At 34.3% G+C, this 15,788-nt stretch overlaps 3 protein-coding genes across 5 annotated transcripts; 1 reads left to right on the top strand and 2 right to left on the bottom strand.

Moving 5' to 3' along the window:
• Positions 1 to 278: 278 nt before the first annotated feature.
• LOC129889974 (APO protein 1, chloroplastic) lies at positions 279 to 5,301 on the bottom strand. 3 transcript variants are annotated; one of them, XM_055965462.1, is made up of 5 exons: positions 5,149 to 5,301; positions 3,612 to 3,691; positions 3,195 to 3,259; positions 1,507 to 1,871; positions 279 to 1,398 (listed from the first exon to the last, which is right to left on the bottom strand). In XM_055965462.1, the coding sequence occupies exons 2-5, from the start codon at positions 3,664 to 3,666 to the stop codon at positions 567 to 569; spliced, it is 1,317 nt and encodes a 438-aa protein (XP_055821437.1). In that variant the 5' UTR covers positions 3,667 to 3,691; positions 5,149 to 5,301; the 3' UTR covers positions 279 to 566. The 3 variants fall into 3 exon arrangements, with proteins under 3 accessions (XP_055821437.1, XP_055821434.1, XP_055821435.1); XM_055965459.1 differs by having other exon boundaries at positions 3,612 to 3,740; positions 5,149 to 5,290; XM_055965460.1 differs by lacking the exon at positions 5,149 to 5,301 and adding an exon at positions 3,928 to 4,627 and having other exon boundaries at positions 3,612 to 3,740.
• A 2,672-nt stretch (positions 5,302 to 7,973) lies between these two features.
• Positions 7,974 to 11,056, bottom strand: LOC129889973 (NADH dehydrogenase [ubiquinone] 1 alpha subcomplex subunit 8-B-like). The gene is made up of 2 exons (XM_055965458.1): positions 10,807 to 11,056; positions 7,974 to 8,344 (listed from the first exon to the last, which is right to left on the bottom strand). The coding sequence occupies exons 1-2, from the start codon at positions 10,992 to 10,994 to the stop codon at positions 8,215 to 8,217; spliced, it is 318 nt and encodes a 105-aa protein (XP_055821433.1). The 5' UTR covers positions 10,995 to 11,056; the 3' UTR covers positions 7,974 to 8,214.
• Positions 11,057 to 12,246: 1,190 nt separating this feature from the next.
• On the top strand, positions 12,247 to 15,418 carry LOC129889972 (pentatricopeptide repeat-containing protein At4g11690). The gene is made up of 2 exons (XM_055965457.1): positions 12,247 to 14,432; positions 14,610 to 15,418. The coding sequence occupies exon 1, from the start codon at positions 12,624 to 12,626 to the stop codon at positions 14,313 to 14,315; it is 1,692 nt and encodes a 563-aa protein (XP_055821432.1). The 5' UTR covers positions 12,247 to 12,623; the 3' UTR covers positions 14,316 to 14,432; positions 14,610 to 15,418.
• Positions 15,419 to 15,788: the final 370 nt, after the last annotated feature.

Raw genomic sequence — 15,788 nt, 5'->3', positions numbered from 1 at the left:
TTAAATTTTTTATTTTAAAATATTGAATTAAAATAATCTCATTCAGCTTTGAAAGTTAGTCAAATTGACTTTTGAAAAGCTCAACATGACAACTAAAAAGGAATGTAATTAAAAGGATAAAATGGGGGAAAATTAATTAATTGTCTCGACTTTCCAAAATAGCAAATAATTTGACACAACTATCTTTAGAATTCACGACACATAATTTGAAACAGTTGGAGTAATTTTATAGTATACCCAATTTCCTTTTACAAGCTTGTTAACCAGGAAAAAGTGTATGCCTGCCAAAATAGAATCTTTTTGGACTATATTATGTGGACATTGATTTTCCAATATGAAATGGGTACAGAGACAAAACAAAGACTGCAGCCTCAATAGTTACTCACCCAATGAACAATATCATGAAAGCTACATTTCCAGACTTTTATACATCTTTATATAACACAAACACTCTGTACGTCTCTACGTAGAACAGTTAGTAAAGGAACCTGACGCGACCAGGCGACTCTCTTCACTTTCAGGGAGCACAATGTCTAGCCTCATCATAGGCTTATACTTCAGGAACCTCACGCAACTAGGCGACTTTCTTCACTTTCAGGGAGCACAATGTCTAGCCTCATCATAGGCTTATACTTCTGAGGTATTTGAGCACCAGCCTGCATACAGACTTCAACCACAGCTGGAGCCTTCCCATAGAACCTTTTCAGTGCACTCCTCAATGGGGTTCCTTTTGGATCTTGAACATGCCACACATAATTTGGGGGAAATACCTCATCCACTGTTGCATCTTGCCAGCCATGTTTCCCATCCCGCCATTGGTGTTTGAATTCACCGCAGAGCTTAGCATTGTGACCCCAAGGTCCCACATGGACTTCCGAACAGTAACCACAAGCTTTGACAGTGTACTTCTTCATCAACATTGTCACCCCCCGTTTCACTTTCTCATATGCATCAATTGTCTCCTGGGCAATACGTGGCACCTCTGACTCCAATGGTGGAGCAAACCGTTCAAAAGACCGATGGGTATCAAGGTCCATAATAGCCGAATTCGTGTCTACGGAGGGTCTAGGCTCCTCAATTAATCCACCTATGTCAATCACTTTCTTTCCTATCATTCTGATGGGTTTAGTCCTTCTCCGTGAAGGATATCCTGGCAGATCCACGCCAGCTTGGATGCAAAGTTCTACAACTGCCGGAATTCTGTCGTAATTGAATCGCGTCTCATGCTTTATGCGCGTGCCAAAAGGATCATACATATGGTATGACTCGATAGGAATTAGCACATCATTAATTGAACCCTTCACCCAGGAGTGGAAGCTTCTGCGACTACTGTTGGTTGGGCCAAGGCAATCCTGAATCTCATGACCATTTTGAGCAACATGGATTTGTGAGCATTCACTGCAGGCAAAAAATAGTAACTTAGTTGATAAAGAAATGACAAAATTACTCATTTCACAATATAACAAGCAAGAAAATCAACAAACAGTCCATTTTTTAACAAGTTACCTACAAGCATGGACAGGAATAAAGTGGAGCAGCTGTGCAAGTCCTTTAATCAAAAGTTTCCAATCATCTAACAATTCGTAAGCCGCAGGAATTAGGCCAGGCACAAGCAATCCATTCTTAGGGGGTTCAAGCTTCTTTTCTATTCCCAACTCAGCCAACTTCTTATCAGCCTTCGCAGCCTGCTGAATTTTCTTCAGAGGTATAGGGTACGGCTTCTTCTTTTGCTTGGGCAGGACCGGGGGAAGATCCACATTCTGCTGCGCAGCATCACGTTTCTTAGAGTTTCGACCTTGGGGATGCCTCCTATCAGTACAAAGAAAGGTTCCTTGTCTTCTTGGACCAGTTACATTAATTTTATGATCAAACTGCAGCCAGAAACAAACACTTCAGCCTTCAGATGAAACATCAGGAATAAGCCAAGGCTGAGGAGATACATAGTCAATATAAGAGATTGCAAGAACCATAGGGCCAAATTTCTCAAAGGCATTCCGTAATTAATATATGTTTGACCAAAAAGCACCAACACTAAATGCAACACCAGAGTTTAGAATAAGTAAGAAATAACTAAATAAATAAGCTTCAGATATAAAGTTTAAGTTGTAAATATGAGAAGGAAGCCAAACTATGAAGGGAAATAAAACATAAGGTGCCACCTTTCTCATGGATCACAACTGTAATGATGAAGAAAAGGAGGTCAAATGAAGTATCACTCAAGTGAAGAAGCTTGAGTTCTATTTCTGTCTTTTCTCGAGACATTATGTCTTAAATGCTTGAGAAGATTCAAGTATCATCAGAAAAAGTCATTAATTTATGGGCCTGTACTTGTAGGATACTAATGTATGTTCTTCTCTCTCTGAAATCGTAAAACTGTAGAGACCTTCAGCCTAGAACTGTAAATTTTCAAGCTGGAAACAATCATAAACTCGTATTTTCATACTCTAGTTGCATCACTTTCCTTACAAAATTCCAACAAGATCTCTTCAAATCCCCCTCTATTACTAAAACATCTCTGTAGCTAAAAGTTGGTCCAACAGATCGCAAGCTATTGTTCAATCAGTAGACTCCCCCCATGATCACACTGACCCAGAATGCAGAGAGTTAGGTGGATTTTTAGATAACAGAAAGGCAGTCCAGCAACATGATACTAATGATAGAGCCAAGAAACCAGTAACTGATTATGCCAAAATAAAGTTCTTTTCTTATTCTGCAATAACAGTAAGCATTTGCCAAATTCAAGATTTCTTGGGATAAACAGCACAAATAATTCCCAATTCCTAAATTCAAAAACTGCATCAACTTTAGACTCATCAGTAATATACGGAGACTAGGAGAGTGCCCTAAGATCCAATTTCTCCTTTGGAAATTATCATCCTACCTTAAGCAAATGAAAAGATCAAGAGACAAATGAGTTCACACAATACTCAAGGGTATCAATTATTTGAAACAGAAATCTGAATATATTATCCAAGATACTAGGACAACATTCAGTCAATAAACGAGTTAGAAGAGGCACATCACAACTAACAAGAGAGCATAGTACTGAATAGTTACACATATATGAGAGTATTACTAGCTTTATGCTTCATATAATCATAGCTTGAAAGTAAATATTGGAAAAATCTGAATGCAAAAAGAGTGACCACGTATTTGAGCAAAAGCACATAATCTAGGAAAGAGAGAAGAGGAACCTTTAGAAGAAGCGGACAAGCCCATTGCAGAGGCTTCTTATACACAACCATGCCAGGGCAAGCACCTGAAAATAGAAGCACAAAATATTTTTCATGTTAGTCCTTATACTAACATATAATAAGCTTTCATAAATCCCGATACTTTGTCGCATCAATGAGCTAATATCATTTTTTATCGACACTAGCATATTTTAAAATTAAAACTTAAACAAAGTGAAAAAGAAAGATTGAGGCCTTCAGGGCTTACAATTGTTTGCCTCATGTATACTGCACAATAAAGGCATCAATAAATACATTGGCTCAAGTCACTGCTAACTGCTAAGTGATGGTTAGTGGTAGAAAAACGTTTGAATCTGATATTCTTTCAAACTAAAACTTCAAAGAAGCTAAAGATTAAACAAAGTCTTGAAGTAGAACCTTTTTGAGATAGCCACCATGGATTATAAGACAGAGCCGAAATATGCTGTAGCATCTATGTGTACTTGCTTTCTGTCTGCCTGCAAGCTCCAATGAGAAATCAAATTTTGCAACTCAAAGGGTTGTCCCCTACAAATATAGCAGTTCAGGAATTAAATACGATAATTCAGAAAAGCACATTGGTCCTTTTCATCAACTAGATTAATTAAGCGACTTGAAAATCTAAAAAGATAAAATATTTACGAATTCCACTAATTAAATAATTAGAGTTACCATAAAAAGATCTTTATGGAGCAGAACTTAATCAAATACTTACCAGATTTACCACTTAAGTTACAGAAGAACTGAAGAGTAGTACACTATGTCTATACTCAAACACAATCAGGTTTGACAGTACTAATGAGTCCTCTCTTTTAACATACGTTCACCATATCATCAGCAATCAATACAAACCGAGAACTAAGAGTTATTGTCCAAAAAATGTACCAGATAATTCTTATCGACTCTGATAAACTCATACATTCCTAAAGGGGTGAAGTGTTCAAATCTCCATATACCACCCCCAACACTTCCATATGCCAATGGTAGATTCTTAGAAATATTCACCAAATGAAACTATGAGACCAAATTTTAGAGCTGAGACGGTATTTTACAAAATAGTCAGCTAGAGAACTGCTCATGTATTCAATTCATGTTTTATATTATCCATTATACAATAGAAAATTTGGGATCTTACAACTGTATTACTGATGCTACAATACACCGAGATTTTTCACTTCTTTTCCTCCTAGTTGAGGCAAGAGGGTTTAGATATACACCAAATCTCTTTCAATCCATGTGGTTTCTTAGTTACTAATATTACTTTCATCCAACTATTATAAGCTTCAGTTCCACTTGCTCTTTTCCAGCAATATTTTTGGATGCCACTAAACCCCAGAGAGTGGCATATTAAGTTCACATTATAGCATAACAAAATACAAACCAACCTGCCCCTCCCCTTCTTCCTGCCTCACCCCACCACCCCAAAGTCACAATCCACCCCCTTTCTCTCCTTCAAGCAGGCTTGGCTAATCGTTGCCTCCACAATTTCCACAAGTTTTTTTTAATGACTGTGGTGTCCAGGCCAGCTTTCGCCCACCTCAACTAATTCCATAGAATACCTGTTAACTCCCACCAGGAAAGGAACAAACAAGTAGCACGTAACTTTGTCCACCAAGATAGGACATATGGGAAGAACCACCTGGTATTTTTTTTTGTCTCTGCTGTTATTTGAACTTGAAACCTCAGCTCTCAACCACTTCATTGACCACTAGGCCACGCTCTCAATCACTTATTGACCACTAGGCCACACCTCGGTGCTCCATAATTTCCATAAGTTGCCACTAAAAATAAAGAATCCAACCTAAATGAACCCAAAATCCCATCTTTGGACCCCCCACCCCCCACCCCAAAGAAAAAAGAAGAATAAAAAGGGGGGGACAATCGCACCTTTGGAAATCAAAGAAAATATATACTAATAGTGAAATGTTGAGTTTACCTCAAATTCTTGATCTATGTGAGAGTTTCTGCTACAACTTGATTATGCCACTGAATTAAAAATGATTGATGGGTGTTCACCAGAAAAGCTCTGAAGTTGAAGCTCACTAGGATTTAGCAGATTAATAAGCAGTAGAAATGGTTTGAGTAGAAAGAAATGGTGAATTTTTTGTGTAAGAGTGTAATTATTACTTTGACCCATGAAGTTTGAAAAGGGTAAAATATTTAGCCCTCTAAGTTTCTAAAGATTATATACATTCCCCTTTGTTCTTTAATCATCATATATTATTAAAAATGGGAAGCTCCAAACCTCAAAATTGGATTATCATTTTATTCATATACTAAATTATTATTATTATTATTATAAAATATTTAATTAATAAAATAATAAATAGTGAAGTAAAAATGAAATAATAGAACTTTAATTCTTAAGGCACTCAATTCTAAATTCAGTGGGTATGAGGGAATTAGTTTCTCCTTTATTCATTTGTTTAGCAAACTAAGAACCTCAAAAAATATAATAATAAAAATCTTCATATATATATAATAATAACATGTAACTGAAATGATAAAAAGAGGAAAAGCATATATATATATTTATGAAATGTTATGAATTTGAAAAGTTGAATAAATCGAGGGATGAACTATATATGTGACTCAAAGTTTGTAGAGAAATTTTTTATTCTTCGAAAAGAGACTATGAAGTACTTATATATTTTAATTTGTAAACATGTATATGCTATCTTTGTTTTTTCTATTTCTTGCACTTGATACCATTATATTTATTTATTTTTGAATGTAATCTTTCTCTTTTATAAGGTGATTGACACGAGTTTTAAATAATTGCTAAAGAGTATACTAATGATTATATAGCTATAAGCCTGTAACTCAACCTTAAATATATTTGATTTTGTGAAACATAGTATAGTATGACTAAGTTTATAATTTTACTTTTGATTGTGGTTTAAGATACTTTTAATTGATCAATATAATAGTTTGGTCTTGGGCTGCTTTTTCTTTCTGAATGCATCATGCAAATACATTTTGGAATATAATTTTTTCTAATTATTACACACAAGTTTATTTATTATATCTTCTACGGTGAAGTTGTCATCAAGAAAGTACTCATACAACCTCAGAGAATTGCTGCCAACACTAAAAAATAATGGCTATTAGCGACATAAAAACGCTCCCTAAAATAATGGCTATTAGCGACATAAAAATTGATGTCAGTTCTAATAATTGATTCAGCAGATTGTGATGATTGGAAGACTGGTATTAATTATTAAAAATTACATATTATAGTTAGTTGTTTCATTTTAATCTTTTAGTTCATGTTGTTAATTTTCACCTTATAGTAACATAGAAACAAAGATCATATAGAATGGTCAAAATCATATATGCATAGCCAACGAAGTATTTAAAATTATTGAGTAGCGAAATTAATGTTTTGCCATTTATTTTTTTTTCGTTTTTTCATTTAAAAGAATAGTATATGAAAAAGAAGAATGCAATTCATATAAGCTCAAAATCTAAAAAATATTTTTATATTTGTGATTTCATCAATTACTAGAATAAAATCAAATTTGGTATACATATATATTTAAAATTTAAACAAAATCATCCTAGTTTTGAATGTTTGGAGCTAAGATAAATATATATTTATTGTGCTTTATTTGCAGATTTTACACAAATTTATTTCTTCTTCATGTATTTACTAATTTCGACAGAGGCTTTATATGCATTTATTAATTTTTCAAGTAGAAATTCTTCAACATATTCTTACCATTCAAGACTGTATTATCTTAATTATCTTTATATATTTATTGTTTGATAGAAAATATAATATCCCACTTTTATGTTTTTATTATTTAATTAATAAAAATATAAAAGGTAAAACTAATATCGTTAATTTTAGCATTTTCTATTTTATAATTAACTTCATAATATAAAAAACTTTATAAAATACTAAGAGACTAGTTTGATCTTAAATACATGAAACTCCTTGACCAAGTTAATCGACGTAGCACTCAACTTTCCTTAACCACTAGTTGTGCAGGAAGTGGTTTTTTTTGTTTTGTTTTGTTTTGTTTTTATAATCAAGAAATCTATATAGAACAAATCAACTGTAACACTTAAAAGTCGAGAATAATAATTCACTCTTTTATCCTTTTCCACTTAAATATCAAACTTAATTCAGTTGATACACGACTCAAACTTATCAATTGGGATAAGATAACCCCTTGGGCGAAAAGAACTACACTCCCTCCATACGTTTTCAGTAGACACTAGACACCATCACAATTTAGAAAATCAATCAATTCAGTCTTTTAACATACAATTTTTTCAAACATTTCTTTAAGTAGTAAGATTTAATTTTAATAAATTGATTTATGCTATGTTTTATAAAATTTCTTAATATGCAAATATTATTTTAAATGAGAAGAATCAATATTCAAATTCGCACACGATTTTCAGATGTAAAAATGAAGAACTCTTATAAAAAAAAAACCATAAAAATAAAAATAAATTTGTAAAAAACTACAAAACCAAATCTCCCGACCAACGGAATGACAATGGATTCAGCTGGACGAGCTCAACCCAAACTAGAGGAGCAAGAATTTCACTGCATAACTTGAGAGTCAATCCCAGTACAAAAAAATGACAAGTGAACATATGATATAACCAGTAAGTGAATTTTAACAGACTAGAAACTTTTTATAAGTTAAGGAGACAAATCTTTTGTCAAAATATTATCCTGGCAATGGAGGGTAATTTCATTGAACAATCATCAGTGCCACAGAGAGGCTAAATATAAAGATAACCTTAAAGAACGATCGATCCAAATTCTAATTTATGCTCTGAAAACAAGTCATGTATGAATTTCCGCTTCATGATTTATGTTGAAGACAAATTTAAGAGGAGCATCAAATTGGCAAGTGCCCTGTTTTAGGGTTCCAAATACAAACATATTGATGAAAGATGCTAACAACAAAATGCTCTTCTCCGTTTGCAAATACATCCAAGTTTTTTATTTCTTAAATGAAAAACATCATTCGTCAGCCAGTCAATAAGGACAGGCTTTCTCAAAATCCTTCTGCTCATTACGACACATCTCAAACTCATTTGTGTTGTAGTACATGCATCCAGCATAAGCATCCATCTCTTTGTTACACCTCTGATGGAGATCCTTCAACCTATAATGGAAAACAACGGAATTAGATTTCTCAAAGTTGCACAAAATATAAAGATTTATCAAGTATCACTCAAATTTCTCAAGTTGTTCAAACTATAAAGACGAATCATCACTCTTCCAACTTGATTTAAAACAAATACTTAGTCAAGTTGCGTGTACTGAAACAGGACCAAATATAGTGGAAATCCAACAAAAGAAGAGAATCAGGACCTATTTTGTATTTGCATTTTTATCCACAACTCCATCTTCCACACACACAGCCCTAACTTAAACCCACCACCTCTCCTTCCCATCTTAAATTAAGGCTGTTGACCTATGGCGAGGGCATTAGTGTCAATTCCAAATTTCTAGACAAGGTAATTCACTTTTATTCAAATCTTACCATGAACACTGGCTGGGAAACACAAGCAGCGGTTTTGCAAGAAGTACAACGCGTAAACACCAAGAATATGCACATATTTGAATAATAGCCAGTACATCTCACACAGGAAGGAAAGCCCTTTTCTAAAAAATAAAATAGTAATTGACCACGTGCTACCCAGCACATTTAGTTGATGGCACTTATAGTTGCTTCTCTACTCATAAAACTGACGGATGGAGAGATTAAACTAGTGAAAGGAGGAGAAAAAATAATTTTCCGTGAGATAACAAAAATGTAACAAGTAGCCTAGGATTCCTTTAAATAGGTCTGATTTGATTGTGCAAAGGAAGGGTTTCTTTCATGTACTTGACTAATGACATTTTTAAGAGGGTGTGCATTAGTTTGAGAGAATGTATTGAGCATTAATGAAGCAATAATGTGAATGATCAGGTCTTAGTTACAACGTCGATATGTGGGGAATGACTGAAGTTGTAGACATTTTAGATAAGTTGTAACCACTTAGCACTGGAAGGTGCCTTGAAAAAGGAACAAAACTTTTAGCATAGTCTTAGAATAAGTTGTGATGATTGTAATAGGGAAAATATCAAAGTCCACTATCTCTGTCACATACATATCAAATAGACACGAAAATATCCAACCCATGTTTCATTGAGAGTAATTCAACTAGGAAGAAGCCTAAACTACTTATGATTCATAGAGTCAATGGCTCCAGATATAATCCTACATTATATAAGCATTCAAATACTCTTGAATGACAATATTCAGCATTTGTGTAGTTAGGAAGGTAGGAGAGCCTGAAATAAGCCCCAATTACAATTTCCATCCTATAATGCATGCAATACACTCATCAGCACATGAAAGAAGAAACAAACAGCTACAAGCATTAATGATCTTACGTCAAATTGCCTGCTTCCAAGCTTAAAGCGTTTCTTCCACCTCTCAGAAAGTATAAGTTTAATCACATCGTGTTCATAATAGTTTAACCTCTCTCACGTATGAAAAAAAATATACCATTCCTCAATACCCAAACTTTCAGCTTTAACTGCCAGAGGTGGACTTATTTATTCTGGTGTAGTATTGTTTGAAACTGTGTTGCATTATGCTTCTGATTTCTCTCTGTGCAATAAATACATCTTATTACTGAAACATTGTTATTACTCTTATCAATAACTGTTAGAAAACAGTTGAACTGCAAACGATCTTCCCTTCAACTATTACGAAAGAAACATTCATAAAAAAAAAAAATTAATATCAATCAACCAACTACATCGCAATATGAATAGTCTATAACTCTATATTCATTCTGCTCTATTCAGACTCATGTCACTTTATACTAGTAAATAATTTGTCTTATAACGCAATTCAGGGGCTCTTTAAAACTAGATGTACTTTGCATTTCACACTTATCCCTATTATGGCATCTCTCTAACTAGACAAAAACAATCCCTCCAGGCAAACATCAGACAAAGATAATGAAACATTTGATATTAAGTTATATGACCACCTCATCTAAAAACCTAAAATGTCTGACAGAAAAAGCATTATCTACTATTTTTATAATCGTGATGTCCCAACCAGCTTGCGCACAAACTCGACTAATTCAACCTCCCATAACACAGGTACTAAATACTCTGTCCACCGAACTTGGATAGATGAGAAAGAAATCACCTAATGTTTCTCGCTCAGCTAAAATTGAATCTACGGCCTCATGGTTCTCGACTCACATCATTGACTACTACGCCACGCCCATGGGTGGATTATCTACTTAATTATCTCCTTAACATAGTCCAAGCATGTGATTATTATCAATTTTTTGAAGGTGATAGTAAGACTTGAATGAAATATCTCTGCCTACTCCAGTAACATGTTAATGAAATAACCTATTTACTTGATCATCTCTTCAACACTTTACACCTTAAATTAGAGAACTGTCAGCTCCTGATTACTAAAAGCCCTAAATTTTCACTCTATAATATAGAGAACAATCACACAAATCACACTATATGATAACAAAAACAATCTCAAAAATCGGCAAAAAATATCAAAATTAAGAAATATTTCGATGTGAATTCCTCACTTACAGGCTAAGGACACAGCGAGTGACTTGTTGACCCTTTTGGAGGCATTTCTCCGGGTTTGGATCGTCCTTCTTGCATTTGAGATATGCTACATTCTCGTTCCGGCATCTAATATCTATGTGCTTCGACGCCGACATCAACACCGCCGACGTTGGGATCGGATTTCCTACAGCATCCACTGCGCTAGCCATTTCTCCAATCGCCAAAACTTTACACAAACTTTCGGTTCACTCTTCAGATTGCTGCTCATACATTTCTTCCACTGAAACTTGGGCTGATTATTTGGGCCGACGGTTCTGATTGGCTTGAGGCCTGCTGCTACATTTCATTAATTAAGTGGGCTAAGAGTTTATTTTGACACCACTATTTAACATGTACTCTCCTTTTCAAATTTTGATCAAACTTGCATAATATTGTAGGTACGTATAGTTAAAGTTTAGTTATTTCTTGCCTGAAATTTATCAAATAAATGAAATTTATATATATATATAACTAAAGTATAACTAAAATTAGTTGAAGTGAGGCAAAAATAAATAAAGTAAGCTGCAATTAGGGGTGTTCACAATTTGGGTAAAAATCGATCTAAATCGAAAAATCAAATCAAATCGATCAAACAAATGGATTTCTTATTTGGTTTGGTTTGGTTTAGTTTTGATTTTGTTAAAAAAAAATGAAGAAATAACCGAACAGAACCGATAAATTATATGCATATATATATAAATATATATATATAATATATTTTTATGAACACCTTTTTATGCAAAAAAATACAGCACACTAATTTAAAATAATAAAGTATGATATGTCTTTTATTTGTACAACATATCATTAGCTTATGCATTATTCAGTAAGTTTATGTTGTTTAGTATATTGAATTAGCTAACAATATAAGCAGGAACTTAAGAATAATTAAAGTTCTGATATAAGAATTATAAGATCAAAAATGGCACGAGCATAATTCATTTTTTTGAATGAATTATTGTATTTTTTCTCTTTTGAATGAATCTTTTATTTTATTTTTGTATATGGTTAATAACCTAATAATATAACCAAATCAAATTGATGGATATATATTTTATTTGGTTTTAATAATTTTAAAACTAATTAAGTTGTTTTGATTTTGATTTTGATCAATAATTGATTCAACCCGCCCCGTGAACACTTCTAGCCGCAATATATGACTGAAGTTCAAGTAAAAATAACTGAACTCCATAAAGTAATATGTTTCTGATCTTCAACCAATGAAAAATTCCTTTGCCTTCTTTTTTTCAAAATGAAAAAATAAACTATCTTAACAAGCTGACTTTGATTGCTAACAAGCCGGGATCCAAATTAGAGATTTTCCTTGAAAAGTATCAAAACGGATTTGGAATGAAATAACAGAGAAGAACCTGGCTTGAAGGGAAATAAAAAAGTAGATATACAGCTATTTAGACATTGTCAACATTAATTTCAGATAAACATATACTCTTACTACCTCAATTTACACAATGAGTCTCACTTATTTGACAAAAGTGAGGCCATATCACATAAATTTGAAATGAAGAGATTATCTAAAATTTGTAGTTTGACTTTGTCAACTAACTTCAGACATACGTATTGAAATTTGAAAGTGGGCTAAGAGCTGCTTTCTCGCACTCGGTGGGCTCTTAGGAAGAAAAATGGCTGTCAAAGTTTTTCGTCGACTCCAAAAACCAGGTTGTCTTTATGGTTTATGCAAAGTTCCAACTTTTACGACGACGTTTTTGTCTTCTTGTTCATCTGGGTATGTTTAATTTCTGCGTTTTCCTGCCTAAAATGTGTTGGGATTTTCTATTGAAATGAAAATGTTACAAACCCAACAAGAAGCAGCTGTTCTTGTTTCCAAATTGCTGAAAACCCCACCACTCAAAGCTCTTGCACTCTTCAAATCCTCAATCGAACAAGGATTTCATCAAACCCACCAATCTTTCTCTATAATCCTAGACGGACTTCTCTCGTGCAACTCAATCTCAGATGCTCAATCTCTAATCTTACAGTTGGTTTCCGGCAGAATTACTTCACCCCATTTCACAGTTTCTTCTTTACTTCACCATTTGACTCATACCCATTTCTTGAATTCTACTCCTTTATATGAAATTGTCATCAATGCCCATCTTCAATCTCAGTTAATAGAACAAGCTTTGATCTTTTTTAATCAAATGATTGATAGAGGACTTGTACCTTCATCAAATACGTTTAATAATATTCTTTCTTCTGTTATAAAGAATGGATCTTTCGAAAAGGCTTGGTTGATTTTCGAAGAATCAATGGGGAAAGAATTCTTGGATATGTATAGTTTTGGGATAGTGATAAAGGGTTGTTGTGATTATGGTGATTTGAATGGTGCTTTTGTGGCATTAGCCAAATTGAAACAAATGGGGTGGCGCCCGAATGTTGTAATATATACAACTATGATTGATGGGTGTTTTAAGTATGGTGATGCTGGAAGAGCAAAGGAGTTGTTTAGTATGATGTCAGATGAGGGTATCGTACCTAATCAGTACACTTACTCTGTATTACTTAATGGTTTCTTTAGGCAAGGACTTAAAACGGATGGATTCAAGCTTCATGAGAAGATGAAGCTTGATGGAGTGTTTCCCGATATATACACTTATAATTCTCTTATTAATGTGTATTGCAGCGATGGAAAAGTTAACAAAGCGTTTGAATTATTTGATGAAATGCGTCATAATGGGGTAGTGTACAATGTTGTAACTTATAACACTTTGATTAGAGGGTTATGTCAAGAGAGGAGAGCATTGGAAGCTGAGAAATTAGTAGATCAAATGAAGCAGACTGGTTTACACCCTAATTTGATCACGTATAACACTCTAATAGATGGGTATTGTAGTGCTGGAAAGCTTGAGAAAGGATTAACTTTGTTTAATCAGATAAAGTCCTATGGGTTAACACCTACATCAATCACGTATAATACTTTAATTGCGGGTTTTGCTAGAGCTGGAAATCCATCAAAGATTGTTGACTTCGTTTGTGAGATGGAAGAAAGAGGCATATTTCCTTCAAAAGTCACATACACAATTCTAATTGATGCATTTGCTCGATCCAACGACATGGAAAAAGCACTTGAGGTGTTCTCGCGTATGCATAAAGCTAGTTTGCGTGTCGACCTTTGTACATACGGTGCCTTGATACATGGGTGGTGTACTCAAGGGAATATGAAGGAAGCATCAAAATTGTTCGTATCGATGTATGAATGCCATCTACAGCCTAATGATGTAATATACAATATGATGATATTTGGATACTGTAAAGAGGGCAGTTCCTACAGAGCCTTGAAACTGCTCAAAGAAATGGTTGAGAATGGAATGATTCCAAATGGAGCTAGCTATTGTTTGACGATTGAAGTTCTTTGTGATGATGGGAAATGGAAAGAAGCTGAGGTTTTAGTCAGTGGCATGATGAAATTTGGTCTAAAACCCTCGGTTTCATCCCGTGATCTGATTCAAAAGGCAAAGAACGTGACAACTTAAAGATATTATGAAAGTGATACCTGAAATGTTTGCACACAATAAGCTTGTGAAGAAACATCAACTAGAAAATGAACGAAGGCTTAGAATACCTTAGAGTGCCTTGTCCTCAGCATCATTGTAAGCTCACTTCCGCCCTGATTTACCTTATAGAATTCAGTAATGCCTTTTGGTATTGAATAGGGAGTGTTTGTAGTCTCATGTCATTTGGTTTATATATTTTACATTCCTAGTGTATCTAGTGTAATTATGTGGCCATTCTTGTCTCATGTTAATGTAGTTTATGTTATTTTGCAGCCCTTGTTCTCAAGAATAGGGAGACTACTTAATCACAAGCTTACGCTGATTCTTGTCTTGATAGAAAAGAAAAGAGGAAGCCTTCTTTACAAGCTTGTAAATGATTTAATATTATACTTCCTGCAGAAGTCTCATCAACGTTGGAGTTCGGTAACAGCTGCATGCTACTTTTTTCATCATATGATGCAGCAAAAATAACTTGTTCATATGTGTAGTTCTGTCATCACCTTGGTTTGACGATATCAACTGTAGTGGCTTTTAGGATCAACTGTTGTTAGTGTTGTTTTCTCTCCAAAGAAGGGGCTTAATGAAGTTGTTTGGATTCCTCTTTGTGGGTTGACGACTAGGATTCGAGCTCACTAAAATTTCTTGACAAGGGAAACTTCAAGTGAAGACACAAACCCTCGTGATACTTCATCATGTTCCTTTTGCTGAAGGATCAAGACCTGAAGTAGTAGGAAGGGAATTACTAATAATACTGTCAGCAGTCATTCTAGATTAACTCTTCTGTTGCTGTGGATATTTCGTAGTGGTACGAGCAAAAGTTTTTTGAAGGTTTATTGGGGTTGATATGCAGGTTGTGTCGAAATCTCCAGTAAGGAACTGATAGAATTTGGATGATTTGAGCCACCCCTGAATTCAGTCGCCATGGATACAAGCTCATGATGCAACTTTATTTTATTTTTTCTATCCAGATTTTCTGTCTTGAGATGTATGATTTTCTTTGATTTTGTGGGCTCTTCAACTGTTGTATTTTGATCTTTTTCTCGCTCCCTTAGACATGCCTTTGATTGGTCCACCTTTTCTCATATGACAGCATCTATGATTGTAATCTTTTTTTAGTAGGTAATCTAGTATCCTTATACACATACACGAAGATAATCAATTTGATTGTTGTGGCCGAACTCTATTATCGATTTTTTACCACATTCTCCATAGGATTCTCTTATCTCTTCCTTCTCTAAGGTCTGGTTATGGAAGAATGAACCACTCTCGAAATTTATTCGTGGTAGCTTCCTTACATGCTTCATTTAAGAGGGAACCTCAATTTCTAACCCTCACAAGCCTTCTGATTCCAAATTGCCTTGTATCTGTAGTCTCAATTCTTGGTGGCTCCTCATTTTGCTTCTTTTTATCTGATAAAGTGATAAACTGTCGGTGTAAACTGAAAGATCTTAG

Source organism: Solanum dulcamara, chromosome 5, assembly GCF_947179165.1.
Source record: "Solanum dulcamara chromosome 5, daSolDulc1.2, whole genome shotgun sequence".
Lineage (NCBI taxonomy): Eukaryota > Viridiplantae > Streptophyta > Magnoliopsida > Solanales > Solanaceae > Solanum > Solanum dulcamara.
The sequence above is the reverse complement of the archived record's forward strand: the minus strand, read 5'-3'. Positions and strand labels throughout refer to the sequence as shown.

What these genes read in the sequence shown, in the direction of transcription:
- LOC129889974 (XM_055965462.1), bottom strand. Translation starts at nt 3,666, where the DNA reads ATGCTACAGCATATTTCGGCTCTGTCTTATAATCCATGGTGGCTATCT. An exon ending in ATGGTGGCTATCTCAAAAAG is followed by an intron (nt 3,260 to 3,611) that starts GTTCTACTTCAA and finishes TTCTATTTTCAG; the next exon opens with GTGCTTGCCCTGGCATGGTT. An exon ending in CTTGTCCGCTTCTTCTAAAG is followed by an intron (nt 1,872 to 3,194) that starts GTTCCTCTTCTC and finishes TTCTGGCTGCAG; the next exon opens with TTTGATCATAAAATTAATGT.
- LOC129889973 (XM_055965458.1), bottom strand. Translation starts at nt 10,994, where the DNA reads ATGGCTAGCGCAGTGGATGCTGTAGGAAATCCGATCCCAACGTCGGCG. An exon ending in ACTCGCTGTGTCCTTAGCCT is followed by an intron (nt 8,345 to 10,806) that starts GTAAGTGAGGAA and finishes TTTCCATTATAG; the next exon opens with GTTGAAGGATCTCCATCAGA.
- LOC129889972 (XM_055965457.1), top strand. Translation starts at nt 12,624, where the DNA reads ATGAAAATGTTACAAACCCAACAAGAAGCAGCTGTTCTTGTTTCCAAA.